This window comes from Phacochoerus africanus, chromosome 14 (assembly GCF_016906955.1).
Source record: "Phacochoerus africanus isolate WHEZ1 chromosome 14, ROS_Pafr_v1, whole genome shotgun sequence".
Lineage (NCBI taxonomy): Eukaryota > Metazoa > Chordata > Mammalia > Artiodactyla > Suidae > Phacochoerus > Phacochoerus africanus.
In genome coordinates this window covers 20052544-20070575 of record NC_062557.1, presented here as the reverse complement: position 1 = coordinate 20070575, position 18032 = coordinate 20052544, and the positions used below count along the sequence as shown (strand labels likewise).

General features: G+C 48.0%; 2 protein-coding genes across 2 annotated transcripts; both read left to right on the top strand.

The window, feature by feature from the left end:
• Positions 1 to 1812: 1812 nt before the first annotated feature.
• On the top strand, positions 1813 to 4145 carry RPL27 (ribosomal protein L27). Its single transcript, XM_047758565.1, has 5 exons — positions 1813 to 1898; positions 2139 to 2221; positions 2754 to 2923; positions 3827 to 3937; positions 4052 to 4145. Exons 2-5 carry the CDS (start codon positions 2141 to 2143, stop codon positions 4098 to 4100), a joined length of 411 nt encoding a protein of 136 aa, XP_047614521.1. The 5' UTR covers positions 1813 to 1898; positions 2139 to 2140; the 3' UTR covers positions 4101 to 4145.
• Positions 4146 to 6658: 2513 nt separating this feature from the next.
• On the top strand, positions 6659 to 17921 carry IFI35 (interferon induced protein 35). The gene is made up of 7 exons (XM_047757210.1): positions 6659 to 6805; positions 14944 to 15051; positions 16529 to 16676; positions 16747 to 16853; positions 16956 to 17142; positions 17238 to 17344; positions 17564 to 17921. The coding sequence occupies exons 1-7, from the start codon at positions 6800 to 6802 to the stop codon at positions 17753 to 17755; spliced, it is 855 nt and encodes a 284-aa protein (XP_047613166.1). The 5' UTR covers positions 6659 to 6799; the 3' UTR covers positions 17756 to 17921.
• The last annotated feature ends 111 nt before the right edge of the window (positions 17922 to 18032 follow it).

The window sequence follows — 18032 nt, the reverse complement described above, 5'->3', positions numbered from 1 at the left end:
CCCTTGCTCAGTGGGTTAAGGATCCGGTGTTGCCGTGAGCTGTGGTGTAGGTTGCATTGCTGTGGCTCTGGCGTAGGCCGGTGGCTACAGCTCCGATTAGACCCCCAGCCTGGGAACCTCCATATGCCGAGGGAGCGGCCCAAGAAATGGCAAAAAGACCAAAAAAAAAAAACAAAACAAACAAAAACAAAAACAAAAAAAACTTCATAATAACATCTAAAAAAAAAAAAAAGAACCATCTAATAGAGCACAGACCATGGCTGCCAAGTGGGAGGAGGGAGGGAGTGGGATAGATTGGGAGTTTGGAGTTAGTAGATGCAAACCATTACATTTAGAATTGATAAACAGCAAAGTCTTACTGTATAGAACAGGGAACTACATCCAATCTGGGATAGACCATGATGGAAAAGAATATAAAAGAATGTAGGGAGTTCCACTGTGGCTCAGTGGTAATGAACCCGACTAATATCCATGATGATGTGGGTTTGATCCCTGACCTCGATCAGTGGGTTAAGGATCCCGTGTTGCTGAGAGTTGCGGTATAGGTCTCAGACATGGCTCACATCTGGCATGGCTATGGCACAGGCCAGCAGCTGCATCTCTGATTCAACCCCTAGTCTGGGAACTTCTATGTGCCATAGGTTTGGCCCCTAAAAAGCAAAAATAAGAGAAAGAAATGTATACTGTTTTGATCCCTGGCCTAGGAACATATGCATGCCTCAGGTATGGCCAAAAAAAAAAAAAAAGGAATGTGTATATGTACATATAATTTGCTGTACAGCAGAAATTGGCACAACATTGTAAATCAACCACACTTTAATTTAAAAAAAAGAACCATCTAAGAACACTCTTCCAGGAGTTCCCTTGTGGTACAATTGGTTAAAAGATCCTATGTCCTCACTGCAGCAGCTTGGGTCCTTGCTGCGGTGTGGGTTCAGTCCCTGGTCTGGGAACTTTCACATGCCAGCAGGTGCGGCCAATAAATAAATAAAATTAGGTTTTTAAAAAATAAAAACTTCCAATGAGTGATGGGAATACCTAAGATGCAGAGTTGTGAGAATTAAAAAGGCAGTTGACCTACCTAAAGTGCCTAGCATCTTGCTTGACACAGAGTAGGTGCTCAGTTTGGGGACGGGGTAAACAGCATGAGCTCGGGAAGACTGCTTGAGTCTGCGTCCCCAGCTTGATCACTTACTAACTGTGCATTTGGGGCAAGTTACTTAACCTCTCGAAGCCAAAGGCTCTTCAACAGGAGAATGGAGATAACAGTGCTTCATCTCCTAGTGTTGTTATGAGGATCAAAAGAGATAACATACGTAAATAAGCTGGGTCTGACACAAGGTATACAGCTGCTGGCATCACCGTAAGGTCCTTCATCTCTATCTCCTATTCTAGTCGGTTATGTCTCTGACATCAGTAGACTTTAAATGTTGAAGGCAAATACTCTGATTCGAATTGATTTTCGTCTCTCCCTCCTTAGCCTGACAGGGCACACAGCTGGCACTATGAATGTCCCATTTCGTTCCCGACTCTTCCAAGGCAAAAAGGTAAATTTCAAACTGCGCCTCCCCCACCTCCTAGCGGCACACAAAGGAACTACTGGCAGGGGGACGGTGGACAGCTGCCTTTCGGTAAAAGCCTTCCGAGGGAGGCACAGCTTCTTTGCCCTGTCTACTGCTGGAGCTGCTAATAAAGTTTGTTTTGAATAAATAGGCTGCCAAGCCTTCCTATTCCCTTAAGAGCTTCTTCCGCCCTCAACACGGATTCGGAGCGCTACGCATGGGGCGGGGGCGAAGCCTGAGGGGCGGGACAGGAAGTGAGATCACCCTCCGCGGGGTGAAAGGTTAGCGGAAGTGCTCTTTCTTCCTTTCCGCTGTAGCCCCGAGTGGTCGCTGCCGGTGAGTAGAGGTTTGGGTAGGGTTTCCCAATCCGCCGCCATCCGCGGCTTGGGGGTCGACTTGGGGGTTGGTGTCGACCGCTTTCTGTCCTTTGGGCTCTGGCGGCTTTGTTCCGGACCCTGTCCTGCGAGCACGGCCCGCGAGCGGCCTGAGCTGAGGCGACAGTGAGCGCAGCCTGAAGTTCGGGCCCACTGCTTGAACTTGCGGATTCCTGAGCGGCTCCTTCTCCTTCCTCTGCAGAAATGGGCAAGTTCATGAAACCCGGGAAGGTGGTGCTGGTCCTGGCCGGTCGCTACTCCGGACGCAAAGCGGTCATCGTAAAGGTACCAGCCTGTGCGCCCTCTTATCCCGGGGATCGGTGAGGGGAGGGTAGAGGGGCTGCAGCTTGGAATTCGAGTCTTAGTTTGGAGCCTTACCCACTGAGCATTGCGAGTTAAGGGATGGAGGTGAATACATGGGAGCTTTTGAGAGAGAAAGTTGCAAAGTAAAAAGTAGGAGTTGAATTGGGCAGCAACGCATCTTGTATCCAAAGGTTTTAAGTAGCAATGATGGCCAGCGTGTTAAGTGCTGCAGCTGGCAAGGAATTGTTTCATAGTCAAAATAGTCACTTAGCATCTTCCTGGTAGGAATGATTGATACCACCCTTATTGCTATTACTCTTTGGGTATATACTAGTATAGCACTTAAATGTTAGCTTTGTATGGTTTTTATAATAGTGGGTCTTAGAGACTTATGGGGTGGGGTTATTCTTTATCCACGCCCTACATCTAGCTCAGGGCGTAAATAGCAATGACGAAAGTAATTCATTTTTTTTAAAGTAATTATAAATAACAAATGTATTCCTTGCTCAATCAGAACATTGATGATGGCACCTCAGACCGACCCTACAGCCATGCTCTGGTGGCTGGAATTGATCGCTATCCCCGCAAAGTGACAGCTGCCATGGGCAAGAAGAAAATTGCCAAGAGATCAAAGATTAAGTCTTTTGTGAAAGTTTATAATTATAATCACCTCATGCCCACAAGGTGAGCATTTCAAGAATGGGAATGAAAGTGACTTTTTCTACCTTTTCCCTTTCTCTTGCCGGCTGAGTAAGGAGACACCCTTATAGTCACTCCAGTGTAGGGAGGAGACATCATCTTCAATTTGTCCCCTTGGCTGTGGTTTCCAGTTGTCTAGAGACTTGCCTGACTTGCCCAAGCTGGATCGAAAAATCTCTTCCTGTCTTGAGCTAAGTGTTGAGTAAAGATTCTTCCATTTCTTTCCAGCCACAGTAAACTCAGGCATAGGATCTGAATTGCCCTCTTCCACTCAAGGATAGTAGTTATTAGAGGGTAGGTACTTGTGAAAAATCAAGAATGAAGTTTTTCAGTGGCTTGAATCGATGTAAATGAATTTATTAAAATTGGGTGTTTCCAAAGAACATCATCAGGACTTTAGCAGTTTTTTGTTTTGTTTTTCCCTTTTTGGCCACACGTGAGGCATGCCTAACTTCCTGGGCCAGGGATCAATCCCATACCACAGCAATGACCCAAGTGCTGCAGTGACAACACTAGATCCTTAACCCACTTAGCCGCAAGAAAACTTCAGGACTATAGCAAGTTTTTTTGTTGGGGGGTTTGGTTTTTTTGTCTTTTTAGGGCCACACCCACGGCATGTGGAAGTTGCCAGGCTAAGGGTCTAATCGGAGCTGTAGCTGCGGACCTAGCCAAAGCCACAACAATGCTGGACCCTTAACCCACCGAACGAGGCCAGGGATTGAACCACAACCTCCTGGTTCCTAGTCGGGTTTGTTAACCACTGAGCCACTATGGGAACTCCAGCAGTCTTTGATAATAGTTCCTGTGGAGTCAACCAGTGTCCCATGGTGGGGATAGTGAGGGCTCTGGCAGCATATGGGCTGCTCCTACCTCTGCCATTGTCCCCAGGTACTCCGTGGATATCCCCTTGGACAAAACTGTTGTCAATAAGGATGTCTTCAGAGACCCTGCACTCAAACGCAAGGCCCGACGAGAGGCCAAGGTCAAGTTCGAGGAGAGGTAAGTCAGCTTTGGTGGTGAATGATGGGATATAGTTTCACTGTTCTCCGTGAAGATAATTTTGTCTTATGTCATTCTTCACCTCATTGGTGTCCTTTCCCCCCCACCCTCTAGATACAAGACCGGCAAGAACAAATGGTTCTTCCAGAAGCTGCGGTTTTAGGTCTGTCTTATTTCGGTCATTAAAATTAAAAAAAAGAAAAAAATCCCTGTGTCTGCCTGCTTCTTATGTTACTAGACTGGGAAAAAAACATCCATACAGCGAGAGACCTTGGGTGGTAGATCCGGGGATGTGGTAAAATACCAAAGCTAAATCTGCATTTGAGACCTAGACTACTACTTTCATCAGCCTCATAATCTTTTAATGGTCCAACTGCCCTAAGTGGATAAAATATATTGAACCTTTTGCCTGATGAAAGGGCTACTCAGACATTTTTCCGTGTGGAATTGTTTTAAGCATCCCTGGCTTGGGCCCTAGAGAACCTAAGACATTCTGAGCCCCTCCCTCTTCCCCCACCCTCATTTGCAACCAGAAGCCCCTCTGAGTGTACTTCATCTACTTTGGATTGAGACTTATTAACTTGAAGTGATTTTTTTTAAACCAGAGTGCCAGGTCTGGTAAGTCAGAATTTCTAGCAACTTGGAAGTTCCTGTGTGGTAATGGGTTAAAGATGTGGCATTGCTACAGTTGTGACCAAAAAAGAATTTCTAGCAACTTGTCACATGGTGCTGGTGCTGCTTAGATGAGGACCATCCTGGAGATCTCTAAATAGGGATGGACACCAGCAACGAATCCCTGAGCCCTGGTGGGGCCAGGGGGAGCTCCCCTAAATGGTCTGGCTGACAGTGATTGGTGAGAAATGGTGTAATTCAAGGGACTTGGGCACTGGGTTGTCACCACTTGTAGAAACATCATTTTATTTCATTGGCCATTTAACTGGCCAGGTTTTACTGCTGAAATAGGCTCCATCTGAGCCGGTTTTAAATCACTAAATGGAACCAGGATTAAAGCAGGTCTATCTGCCAAACTCCATACTTGGCACACTTCCATCTAGGTTGGGGGCAAGTGGATTGAGAAAGGGGCTCAGTAAATTACTTTGTGGAAATCCTGGGCTAGAGGATAAATAGGAATCATGTGTCAATTGATTAGCCATTAGGTGTAGGATGTCCCTGTTAGGTAGCTTGCCTACTCAGAGTCACAAGTGGAACTAAATTTAAACCCTCCTCGGACTAAAAATTCAAATTCTTTTCCACTCCACCTAAAAGCCCAAGATCAGGAGTTCCTGTCGTGGTGTAGTGAAAACGATCCAATTAGGAACTATGAGGTTTCGAGTTCAATCCCTGGCCTTGCTCAGTGGGTTAAGGAAACAGTGTTGCCATGAGCTGTGGTGTAGGTCACAGATGCGGCTTTGATCCCAAGTTGCACTGGCTGTGGCCAGTGGCTACAGCTCCAATTAGACCCCTAGCCTGGGAACCTCCATGTGCCTCGGGTGTGGCCCTATAAAGACAAAAGACAAAGCCAACAAGAAATCCCAAGATCAAATGCTGTCCAAACCAGGTTTGGATATGTGCTTGATTGACCTAGCAGTGTGGCTTTTGGACACCTCTGCATCAGAGGTTTAGCATCTCAGGTGAAATGGAGAAAATAGAGCCAACGTAGGGGTTCCTTTGAAGGTGATCAATTCTTGAAAAGCAAAATCATAACAGCTAAGGGCTGGTTGTTCAGTTTGTGAACTGAAGGGGGCTTCTGTCCTGGTTGCATTTTTCACTCAACATCTGCACGTACTGGGCAGTACTCTAGGCTCTAGGGAAATAGCCATTAAAAAAGCAGACGGGAGTTCCTGTCGTGGCAAAGTGGTTAACGAATCCGACTAGGAACCATGAGGTTGCAGGTTTGGTCCCTGCCCTTGCTCAGTGGGTTGTTCGGTCCCTGCCCTTGCTCAGTGGGTTGACAATCCGGCGTTGCCGTGAGCTGTGGTGTAGGTCGCAAACGCGGCTCGGATCCTGCGTTGCTGTGGCTCTGGCGTAGGCCGGTGGCTACAGCTCCGATTGGACCCCTAGCCTGGGAACCTCCATATGCCGCGGGAGCGGCCCTAGAAAAAGCAAAAAGCCAAAAAAAAAAAAAAAATGCAAACAGGAGTTCTCTTGGGGCTCAGCAGAAACGAATCTGACTAGCATCCATGAGGAAGCAGATTTGATCCCTGACCTTGCTCAGTGGATTAAGGATCCAGCTGCAGTGAGCTGTGGTGTAACAGATGTGGTTCAAATCTGGTCTTGGTGTGGATGGGGTGTAGGCCAGCAGCTATATCTCAGTTTTGACCCCTAGCCTGGGAACCTCCATATGCCCCAGGAGATGGCCTTAAAAAGGGAAGGAAAAAAAAAAAAAGACATACAAAATTCTACCAAAAGGCTTGTGCAGCCTGTGCTGGGATTGCTAGGCTGGGAATGAATGGTTGATTGGGGCCAGCAATTTATAGTTGCTTGAGGAGTTCCTGGTGGCACATGGGTTAAGGATCCAGAGTCACTGATGTGCCTTGGGTCACTGCTTGGGTGCATGTTTGATTCCTGGCCCCTGAACTTCAGCATCCCTTGGGCAAGGCCAGAAATATAAATACATGTCGTTGCTTGTGAGTTAGCTTCCCCCGAGGCCTCATAGCTGGGGGAAATTGAGTTCAAGACCAGGAAGCCTCCTAGGGGTGGAGTGCAGAAGGACAGGAACTTCACCAAAATGAAAGTGAAAGCAAAGAGACTGCATGAGATTCGTAGAAGTTTTATTTCAGGCTCTGACCTGGGAGGGTGCAAGGTCTGCCACTCTGTGCCCGGCTCTGAAAACTCTGTTCTTGCCAAACGGACCCCAGACTCATGTCGGTGAGGAGGAGGGTATGGGGGGCAGGGGGCAGGGGAGCAGAGGAGCACTTCTTGGCCGGGAACCTTCAGGTATCTCTGAGCCAAGCCTCTCCCTGCCCATCTCTTAGACCTGCTGAAGATCTAGAGAGAGACACAGCTGGGATTGCCTCACTATGCCTCAAAGTCCCTTCTATAACGTGCGTCTCTGGAGCTCATGAATTCCTTGTGTGAATGTGTGTTTTTCTGGAGAGAATCCATAATTTTAATTGATACTCCAAGGGTTCTATGACCCCAAAAGTTTAAAAATTAATCTAATGATAATTCTAAAAGCTTAAGAATTGCTCACACTTTTATCTCCTTAGATCTTCTCCAACAAATTCCTCCCCTCCTTATATTTTCATTTCTGCTTAACCTTGGGCTCTCTTCACGGTGAGAGGGAGAAATGTTCCCTTTCTGAGAACTAATCTCCCCCCATCTGCTGTGATCCCCCCTTTCCCGACCCGTGAACACCCCTGCTCACGCTAGGCTAAGCCCTGTGAGGGCGGGTCCTCTGTCTCAGCCTGATCATCCTTGGTCCTCACTGCCTAGCACTGTGCCTGACACGCAGGAGGCACTCATTAAACAGCTGTTGAATGAATGAATCTCAACCTCCTGGCTTCTTGAGTCTTTCTCTCCCTAATACTACCCCATCTGTTACAAATATACAGGTCTTGCTCGGAAATTTTTCAGGCCCCTTAAATGAAGACAGACAGACCACAAGCTGTAGAGCCGGCCTGCCTGGTTCCTCCAGTTATGTGGCCCTGGGCAAGTTATTAGCCTCTCTCAAGTTTACAATCTAAGCCCCATGTCCTCATCTATACAATGGGAATGAGAGTAACGCTTCAAACACAAGAATACCCACCTGCAAGAAGTAAACTAAATAATCCCTAAAATATACGGTAAAAACTGAGGACACTGCTTAGCACATGCTAAGAGCTCAGTGCTTATTGATTATCATTAATATTGCCAACGCTTTATAATATTGGAACCCCAGTTCCCTAGGACAATATTGATTCACCCCCATCTTACTCCTACCTCTCTGCTAAAACTTCTCTCTCTCTCTCTTTTTTTTTTTGGCTGCACCCGTGGCATACAACAAAGGCCACAGCAGTGACACCAGATCCTTAAGCCACTGCACCATAAGGAAACTCCTAAAACTGCTTTCTTAAAGGGCCTTTGTGGATTAAAAGGAAACAAGAGGCGTTCCTGATGTGGTGCAGCAAGTTAAGGATCCAGTGTTGTCTTTGCAGTGGCAAGGTCTCTACTGAGGCATAGGTTCCATCCCCAGCTCAGGAACTTCCATATGCCTATGCCACGGGTGTAGCCAAAAAAAAAAAAAAAAAGAAAAGAAGGAAGGTGGATAAAGGAAACCGGGTTTTTTGGGGGGTTTTTTGTTTGTTTGTTTGTTTTTGCTTTTCAGGGCCACACCCACTAAGCAAAGCCAGGGATCGAAACTGCATCCTCATGGATACTAGTTGGATTCAAGGAAGCTGTATTTTTTTAAATCACACTAAATTTGGAGTATCTTGTGGGTTATTGGATGACTATGAAGACCAGGCTCAAGGTTCTGTAATCCTAGTCTCTGCCTTCAGTTCAAGATATAGGATATGGGAGTTCCCTGTGGCTCAGCTGGTTAAGGATCTGTCATTGTCACTGCTGCGGCTCAGGTCACTGTTGTGGTGTGGCTTCGATCCCTGGCCCGAAAACTTCTGCATGCTGTGGGCACGGCTACACCAAAAAAATCACACTAAATTCGTTGTTGAGAGACAACCTCTGTTATTAATAACATTGCGATATCTGTCTTCCCAGAATTTTTGTGCATTATTATGCATTAATAAATATCCTTTTGAATTAAAATGTTTTAAATCAAAGGATAGGGAACATATTTATATACAGTTTTATATTTTGCTTTTCTGGCTTATTGTGAGCGTTTTTTCATGTTGAATGTTCACTATTATGTCTTTTAATTGCTGCATAGTATTTTATATTTAGCTATTTCTCTTTGGACATGTAGGGTTTTTTTCTTTCATAAACAAAGCTATAATCACCCTTATACATGAATTCTGAGCATTTCCTTATGATAAGCAGGACTGCTTTTTTGTTGCTCAATCTGTGGTTGTTTCTCCTGCCACCTGCAGCCCTGTTAGCAGCACTCAGCACAGCTGCAGGCTCCTCTTCCTTAACCATGCGGTCCTTCACGCCCCTGCTCTTCCCCAGGTTTCACTCGCTACTCCTCTGCATTCTCCCCGGCTGTTTCTCCCTCATTCCTCTCATTCCTTAGTGTTGGATGCCCCAGAAATCAGCCCTTGGACCTCTTCTTGTCGATCTCATTTAGTTTTGTGACTTTAAATATCTCTGCATGGGTAATTCTCAAATTTATGCCCACAGCCTGGACCTGTTCCCTGAATGATACATCAATAGAGGCGACCACCACTGTACCTCTCAGTCAGATAGGCACTTCATCCCTAAGATGTTCAAAATAAACCCCAATCTCTTCCACCCACAGCATCCCCATCTCAGCAGAAGGCTCTCATTCTCCTCAGTTGCTCAGGCCAGACAGCTTAGCATTGTCCCAGTCTCTTCTTCCACATCCTACTTGCAATGCATCAGCAAGTTCAATCAATCGACTTAAACTTTTTCTTTTTCTTTTTTGGCTGTGCCCGTGGCATTCGGAAGTTCCCAGGCCAGGGATTGAACTAGAGCCACAGCAGTGACAACACCGATTCCTTAACTCCTAGGTCACCAGGAAATTCCCCCCATCTTTTTTTTTTCTTTTTTTTTTTTCAATCTTTTTAGGGCCGCACCTGTGGCATATGGAGGTTCCCAGGTTAGGAGTCTAACTGGAGCTGTTGCCACCGGCCTACGACAGAGCCACAGCAATGCAGGATCCAAGCCCCGTCTGTGACCTACACCACAGCTCATGGCAACGCCGGATCCTCAACCCACTGAGCAAGGGCAGGGATCGAACCCGCAACCTCATGGTTCCCAGTCGGATTCGTTAACCACTGAGCCACGATGGGAACTCCTCCCCCCCATCTTTTTTTGCCTCTTGTTTCATCACCCCTTCTTTGTGTCCCTGACACTTCCTAACCCTGGCCCTGGCCCTGCTTATCTCTGATCAGGCCTTTTTCTTCTCTGCATCCCTTTATCTTTCCTCACCCCTAAGTATCTTCAAAGATCACATTTTTAAGGCTCTGTGCCTGAATGAATTCCCATCCTCTTGGCTTCCACCATCACCACATACTCTTCTAACCCAGAGTCCTATCCACCAAGTCTTATTCCTGACCCTATGTGTCTTCAACGGCCTTCGGTTTGACGTATTTGGGCCAATAAATTAACCTTGATAAATCCCAGGTCCCTAACCTATGAAATGGGGATTATTAAAATACAAAACAGGGTGTTCCTGTCATGGTTTAGTGGTAACAAATCCGACTGGTATCCATGACAACTTGGTTTCCATTCTTGGCCTCTTTCAGTGGATTAAGGATCTGGCATTTCCATGAGTTGTGGTGTAGGTTGCAGGAGCAGCTCGGATCCCAAGTTGCTGTGGCTGTGGTGTAGGCCAGCAGCTGCAGCTCTGATTTGACCCATAGCCTGGGAAATTTCATATGCCTCAGATGCAGCGCCCCCCCCCTCCAAAAAAAAGACCAAAAAAAAAAAAAGGAATTCTCATCGGGGCTCAGTGGTAAAGAGGCCGACTAGTATCCATAAGGACTCAGGTTCAATCCCTGGCCTCACTCAGTGGGTTAAGGATCAAGCATTGCTGTGGCTGTGATGTAGGCCAGTAGCTGCGATGTAGGCCAGTAGCTGCAGCTTCAATTCGACCTCTAGCCTGGGAAATTCCATATGCCATGGGCGTGGCCCTAAAAGACAAAAAATAAAATAAATTCAAAACATTTAACATAGCACTCATTATGTGCCATAAACTCCTGTCCCAAATAAAATTATATATAGGTAGAAATTGCTATTCCCATTTTACAGATGAAGAAATCAAGGCACAGAGAGTTAAATAAACTTGTCCATTGTCTTGCAGGAGTAAGAGGATCTGGATGTAAGCCACAGAAGTCTGGCCCCAAAATTTATGCTCTTAACCGTTATGCTAACGGCCTCCCAATACGGCTGTGATGAACACAGATAGCATGAGATTTTATCTTAGGCGTGGTTAGGTTCTAAACTTGGCAAATAAGGCAGAAGAATGCATGTAGTCAAATGAACCTCAAATCATTAACTCACCCCTAAGCATCCAGAATTTACACTCTCTCCATGAGCTCAAGGTAGAGTGCATGGCATTTTTGTTTGTTTGTTTGTTTTTGGCTGTGCCCATGGAATGCAGAAGTTCCCAAGCCAGGGATTGAACCCATGCCACAGCCGTGACCCAAGCCAGCGCAGTGACACCGCTAGGTCCTTTAACTGCTAGGCCACCAGGGAACTTGAGGCTTTTTTTTTTTTTTTGGTCTTTTTTTTTGCTATTTCTTTGGGCCGCTCCTGCGGCATATGGAGGTTCCCAGGCTAGGGGTCCAATCGGAGCTGTAGCCACCGGCCTACGCCAGAGCCACAGCAACGCGGGATCCGAGCCGCGTCTGCAACCTACACCACAGCTCACAGCAACAGCTCACAGCAATGCCGGATCGTCAACCCACTGAGCAAGGGCAGGGATCGAACCCGCAACCTCATGGTTCCTAGTCGGATTCGTTAACCACTGCGCCACAACGGGAACTCCATTCTTTTTTTATTTGAGCACCAGATGGATGTTGGTTTGCATTTAGAGACCATGTTATCCTGTTATGTAAATAAATAGCGCGTGTAGTTGAATTCAAGAGAGTGACTACAATCAGCCTGTGTTGTCCTTAAGAAATCTGTGAGAGAGAAGTTTCAGTTGAGAGTTGAAGACAGGAGGCAGTTTTGTGATACTTAGTGGGATGGAGTCCAACTGTGCCTGGCACTTAGCAGGTCTCCAATGACTACTGGCCCTCTTCCCTTGCCTGCTCAGCCCATGGCATCATACCCAACTCTTGGACATGCAGGTCGGCAACCTTGGCATCGTCTCTCCAGTCTGTCCCCTCTGTCTCCTTAATGCAAACATCAAGAGTCTGGGGGCTTTTCCTCGTGTGATGTATTTATCTGCACGTGCTCCTTGTGCCCACCGCCAGAGGCTGAGGTCAGCTCCTGTCACATCTGTGAGAGTTAGAGCCACAGAATCTGGGTTTGTTTTCCTCGCTCCACAGTTCCTGCTGCTCCAGTTCATCCTGCCGGATCACTGCCAGATAGAGCTTTTTTTTTTTTTTTTTTAAGTCTAGCTGATTTACAATGTTGTTTCAGATGTTCAGCAAACTGGTTCCGTTCTCTCTCTATATATATACATGCACATATATATAACGTTCTTTTAAATATAGTTTTCTATGCTATACAGTAGGTCCTTGTTTATTTTATAGAGTGATGTGTGTCTGTTAATCTCAAACTCCTAATTTATATCTACCTCCCTTCCCTCTTGGTAACCATAAGATTGTTTTTTATGTCTGTAAGTCTGTTTCTGTTTTATAAATATGTTCATTTGGAGAGTTCCCTTCGTGGATCAGCGGTTAGCAAACCCAACTAGGATGCATGAGGATGCAGGTTCGATCCCTGGCCTCGCTCAGTGGGTTAAGGATCCAGGGTTGCTGTGAGCTGTGGTGTAGGTCGAAGACGTGGCTCGGATCCCAAATTGCTGTGTCTGTGACGTAGCCCAACAACTGTAGCTCCCATTTGACCCCTAGCCTGGGAATTTCCACATGCTGCAGGTGCAGCATTTAAAAAAAAAAAAAATGTTTTTCAAATAAAAGTCCAGGAGTTCCCATCATGATGCAGTGGAAACAAATCTGACTAGGAACCATGAGGTTGCGGATTCGATCCCTGGCCTGGCTCAGTGGGTTAAGGATCTGGTGTTGCCGTGAGCTGTGGTGTAGGTCGCAGACGAGGCTCGGATCCCGAGTTGCTGTGGCTGTGGCGTAGGCTGGCAGCAACAGCTCCAATTCCACCCCTAGTCTGGGAACCTCCATATGCCGCTGGTATGGCCCTATAAGGACAAAGGACAAAAAAATCTGGATTTCTGACTTCCTTTCTAAATGGAAGATATAGGATTCTGAAACAACATCCCCATGTGAAAAAACCTGGCTAGAGCTGAGAAGAGTTCCACTTCAGTGGGGACATGCTGTCTCCAGGATATCATAGTCACCACCTCCATATATCATACTACACTGGCTCCCCTGACTCATTGATGTCATCTATCTGACCCTTAAAGTCACTGAGTTTACACTCCCTGATTATTTCTCATTACTCATTAACCAGCAGTATTTGGTCAAGCCCTAGTTTTTCTCTGCTTAAAATGGAGTGATCTCACGCTGAATTATTCAATACTCTCTAATATGCTCCCCTTCAGTCATTTGTTCACTTCATTCATTCACTCCATTCATTCATTTGGCACACATTTACTGAATGCCTTTTTGTGCCAGGGACTCTGCTGAACACTGGGGATACAGAGATGGCCAGGACAGAGTCCCGTCCTCCCCAGTGAGCTCACACTTCCCTGAGCTGACCTTATTTATCAGGCTTCCAACCACAGGGTGAGCGCTCCATCCCACAAACAAAGGTGCATTTATTCCCATCCTGGTGTCATTCCCCTGCTTGTGTTGTCAGCTTTCTCTCTCTGGACCGGCTCCAAATCACACCGAGCCTGAGTGGCTGCTTGGTACAGTGGAAAGGGTGGCAGTCATGGGACAAGCTGGGGAGATAGGGGGTAAATTACTCCCCGACTCTTAGTTTGATTTCTTCACTATAAAGCATAGAGTGAGAGTCTAGAGTCACTCTACCTAGAGTCAAACGACTTCAGGCAAGTCACTTGACCTCTCTGATCTTCAGTTCCCTCATCTGCAAAATAAGGAGAAAAGGGTGCTTATTTCATAAAGTTGTTACAAGACCTGAGCGATATAATCCATTAAAAAAGGAGTTCCCATTGTGGCACAGCAGAAACGAATCTGACTAGGAACCATGAGGTTTCGGGTTCAATACCTGGCCTTGCTCAGTGGCCAGGATCTGGCGTTGCCGTGGCTCTGGCGTAGGCCAGCAGCTGTAGCTCCAATTAGTCCCCTAGCCTGGGAACCTCCATATACCACAGATGCGGCCCTAAAAAGAAAAAAAAAAGGAAAAAAAAATCCATTAAAAGAGTTTAGCAACTGGAGTTCTCTTGTGGCTCAGTGGGTTAAGGATCTGGCATTGTTACTGCTGTAGCTTGGGTCGCTGCTGTAGCATGGGTTCAGTCCTTGGCCCAGGAACTTTCATATCCTGTGGGCACAGCCTAAATAAATAATAAACAAATACATGCGGGTTTAGCACAGTGCCTGACATACAGTAAATGACTAATAAATGTTAGCTGATAGTCTTTTTTGTTTTTTCTCTTTTCTCGTTTTCTTTTTAGGGCCGTACCTGCAGCATATGAAAGTTCCCAGGCTAGGGGTCGAATCAGAGCTACAGCTGCTGGCCTACACCACAGCCACAGCAATGCCAGATCTGAGCCAAGTTTGTGACATGCACCATAGGGCACAGCAACACCAGATCCTTAACCCACTGAGCGAGGCCAGCTATCGAATCTGTGTCCTTGTGGATCCTAGTCAGGTTTGTAACCTGCTGAGCCACAAGGGGAACTCTAGCTGATAGTCTTATGATGTCTTGCAACTTAACTCCTCAAGGCCTCCCTAATTGTGTTAACCCTTTGGGACTGTCCCTCCTCTAAACTCCTGCTGTCCTCTGCCATCAGTTACATGACTGTGCACTGTCCTGAATTGGCTTATACAGATCTAAGGGCTGGACCCTTGTCTTCCACTGCCCTGCGGCATGTCCACTACCTCGTTGCAGGAGCTCTGTCGGTGTCTGTTAACCTCTAGATCTCCAGGAATGACTTGGCTGCTGCAAAGGGCTCCTGCCCTTCACAGCAACTGAGATGAGGGCAGTCAAGCTGGGCAAGGATGAGCCCAGGGCAGGGTAAAGGGATTGTTCCTGGAGAGTCTGAAAGAGGAGGCCCCTTCCTCTGGCTCATTCATTCTCTGGAAAGCAGATGGATGTCTGGTTGTTCCCTTCTGCTCCAACAGGCCCTCCATGCCCTTCAGAAGAAACAGGCCCAACTAAAGATGAGGCTGTGGGAGCTGCAGCAGCTGAAAATGAAGCTCAGGGACAGAGAAAGCTTCCCACCAGACAAGGTAAGCTGGGAGGGGCTGTGGCCTGGTAGAAAGAGTTGGGCAGTCCTAGTTTCACTCTGCCATTTCCTTGCTGTGGGACCTCAAATGTGTTACTTGAACTCTCTGAACCTGTTTGCTTCTCTGCAAAGTAGACCTACCTACCTCACAGGCTTGTGTGAGTACAAACTAAGTTTTTTTTTTTTTTTTGCTTTTTAGGGCCACATCTACGGCATATGGAGGTTCCCAGGCCAGGGGACTAATCAGAGCTACAGCTGCTGGCCTGCACCAGAGTCACAGCAACTCGGAATTCGAGCCACGTCTGTGACCTGCACCACAGCTCACGGCAATGCTGGATCCTTAACCCACTGAGCAAGGCTAGGGATCGCACCCCCAACCTCATGGTTCCTAGTTGGGTTCGTCAACCACTGAGCCATGACAGGACCTCCAAGTTTTTGTTTTGTTTCGTTTTTTGTTTTGTCTTGTTTTGTTTTTTGTCTTTTTGCCATTTCTTGGGCCGCTCCCGCGGCATATATGGAGGTTCCCAGGCTAGGGGTCGAATCAGAGCTGTAGCCGCCAGCCTATGCCAGAGCCACAGCAACGTGGGATCCGAGCTGCGTCTGCAACCTACACCACAGCTCACGGCAACGCCAGATCGTTAACCCACTGAGCAAGGCCAGGGATCGAACCCGAAACCTCATGGTTCCTAGTTGGATTCGTTAACCACTGCGCCATGACGGGAACTACTATAATTTTTTGTTTGTTTGTTTGTTTTTTTAATGGTTGCACCCACAGCATATGGAAATTCCTGGGCCAGGGACTGAGTCTGAGCTGTTCCTTTAACGCACTGCACAGGACAGGGATCAAACTTGTGCCTCTAAGTGACCTGAGCTGCTGCAGTCAGGTTTCTTTTTCTTTTTTTTTTGTCTTTTTTTTAGGGCCACACCTGAGGTATATGGAGGTTCCTAGGCTAGAGGTCAAATCGGAGCTACAGCTGCCAGCGTACACCACAGCCACAGCAAGACCAGATCTGAGGTGCATCTCCGACCCACACCACAGCTCGCAGCAACACCAGATCCTTAACCCACTGAACAAGGCCAGGGATCAAACCCACAGCCTCATGGTTGCTAGTCGGATTCGTTTCCACTGCGCCAAGACGAGAACTCCTTGTTTTTTTAATGTAGGGAATTACCTGGTGGTCTAGAAATTAAGGATCTGGAGTTGTCACTTTGACTCTGGTTACAGCAGTGACACAGGTTCGATCCCTGGCCTGGGAACTTACACATACTGTGGGCAACCCCCACCAAAAAAAAAAAAAAAGATTTTGTATGGCAAGTGCCAGTACCTGCTTGATCTGCATTCATTCACTTATTTATCCAGCTCTCCTTTCAGTAAATGTGTTCCTTCCTGGCTCTCAGCATCAGTCACATGAAGGGGTGCTTTCCTCCTGGGAACCTCCCAACCCTGAGGTCTCCATCAGCCTCTCCTTCCCCACCTCCAGGTCCCATTCCCAATGCCTGAGGTCCCCCTGGTATTCCGAGGACACATTCAGCAGGGCAGGGAAATGGCCAAGTCTGTGGTCTCCAACCTGCAGATCTGTTACCCTCTGCCTGGAGGCTCTGCTCTGGTCACCTTTGATGACCCCAATGGTGAGCTTGGGGAAACCTTGAGAGGGAGGCTGGGAGGTTTCCTAGTACTGACCCTGCTCCCCTGACCCAGTGGCCAAGCAAGTGCTGCAGCAAAAGGAGCATACGATCGATATGGAAGAGTTCCGGCTGCGGGTGCAGGTCCAGCCCTTGGAGCTGCCCATGCTGACCACCATCCAGGTGACAAAATGACAGGGTCCTGGCACATGCAGGGGGCCCCAGACACCTGGGCACAAGAGAATGGGGCTGTGCTTGGAACCGCTCCCTCCTGTCTCCTGCTAGGTGGCCAGCCAGATGAGTGATAAGAAAGTGCTCGTCAGTGGGATTCCTGCTGGGCTCAAGCTGAGTGAAGAGGAGCTGCTGGACAAGCTGGAGATCTTCTTTGGCAAGACCAAGAACGGGGGTGGTGATGTGGAGACACGGGAACTGCTACAAGGGGGTGTCGTGCTGGGCTTCACTAAGGATGGAGGTAAGGGCCTTATGGGGGAGAGGAGAGCAGAGGCATCAGGCCATGGGAAAGGAGAGCCCCTAATGCTGAAGGTCCCCCGCTCCCTGTCCCTGCAGTGGCCCAGCAGCTGTGCCAGAAGGGTCAGTTCTCAGTGCCACTGGGTAAGCAGCAGTTCTCTCTGACAGTCTCTCCCTACGTGAGCGGGAAGATCCAGAAGGCCGAGGTAAGTGGGAGGGTGGAGAATGGGGTCTGGTGACTTGGCTGTCGGCCAGAACCCTGCCCACAGTCCTCAAACCCCACTGACCTACCCACTGCCGACCTCTCTCGGCCTCCTGCCCGCTTCTGTACCCCCACGGTCACCACCGGCCCCTTCCACCTCCCCACCCCCTCAACTCCGTCCAACTGGCATGCGCCTTGGCCCATCTCCCGGCTCCTTTTCCAGGTCAGGTCCCAGCCTGTGCCCCAGTCGGTGCTGGTGCTCAACATTCCTGACGTCCTGGACGGCCCGGAGCTGCAGGACGTCTTGGAGATCCACTTCCAGAAGCCTACCCGTGGGGGTGGGGAGGTGGAAGCCGTGACAGTCGTGCCCCCAGGACAGCGGGGCCTGGCAGTCTTCACTGCCAAGTCGGTCTAGGAGCCTGTTCCGCTCGTCACCCCCACTCCTCTGCCAAGGTTCCCAAACCGGATGGGGTGGGGGCAGGGCTCTGAGAGAGGGATGGCACTGGTCACCACTGGCAGGGAGTAGGAGTTGTGAAACGCCGCCTAAGAGCAAGAAAACTGCCTGAGAAGGCTTCCTGGCATGATCGTCTTCCTCATTTCGTTTCATGAAAGGAAACTTGATCAGGGCATGGAAGGAGGCTGGCAGGAGGGAGAAACCCCAGCCTTCCACTATCAGCACTAGCCTCGTACCA

Bases quoted from the DNA above. Each gene is read 5' to 3' on its own strand.
- RPL27 (XM_047758565.1), top strand. From the start codon at position 2,141: ATGGGCAAGTTCATGAAACCCGGGAAGGTGGTGCTGGTCCTGGCCGGT. The intron at 2,222-2,753 runs GTACCAGCCTGT...TTGCTCAATCAG, and splicing joins GCAAAGCGGTCATCGTAAAG to AACATTGATGATGGCACCTC. The intron at 2,924-3,826 runs GTGAGCATTTCA...CATTGTCCCCAG, and splicing joins AATCACCTCATGCCCACAAG to GTACTCCGTGGATATCCCCT.
- IFI35 (XM_047757210.1), top strand. The intron at 17,143-17,237 runs GTAAGGGCCTTA...CTGTCCCTGCAG, and splicing joins GGGCTTCACTAAGGATGGAG to TGGCCCAGCAGCTGTGCCAG. The intron at 17,345-17,563 runs GTAAGTGGGAGG...CTCCTTTTCCAG, and splicing joins GGAAGATCCAGAAGGCCGAG to GTCAGGTCCCAGCCTGTGCC.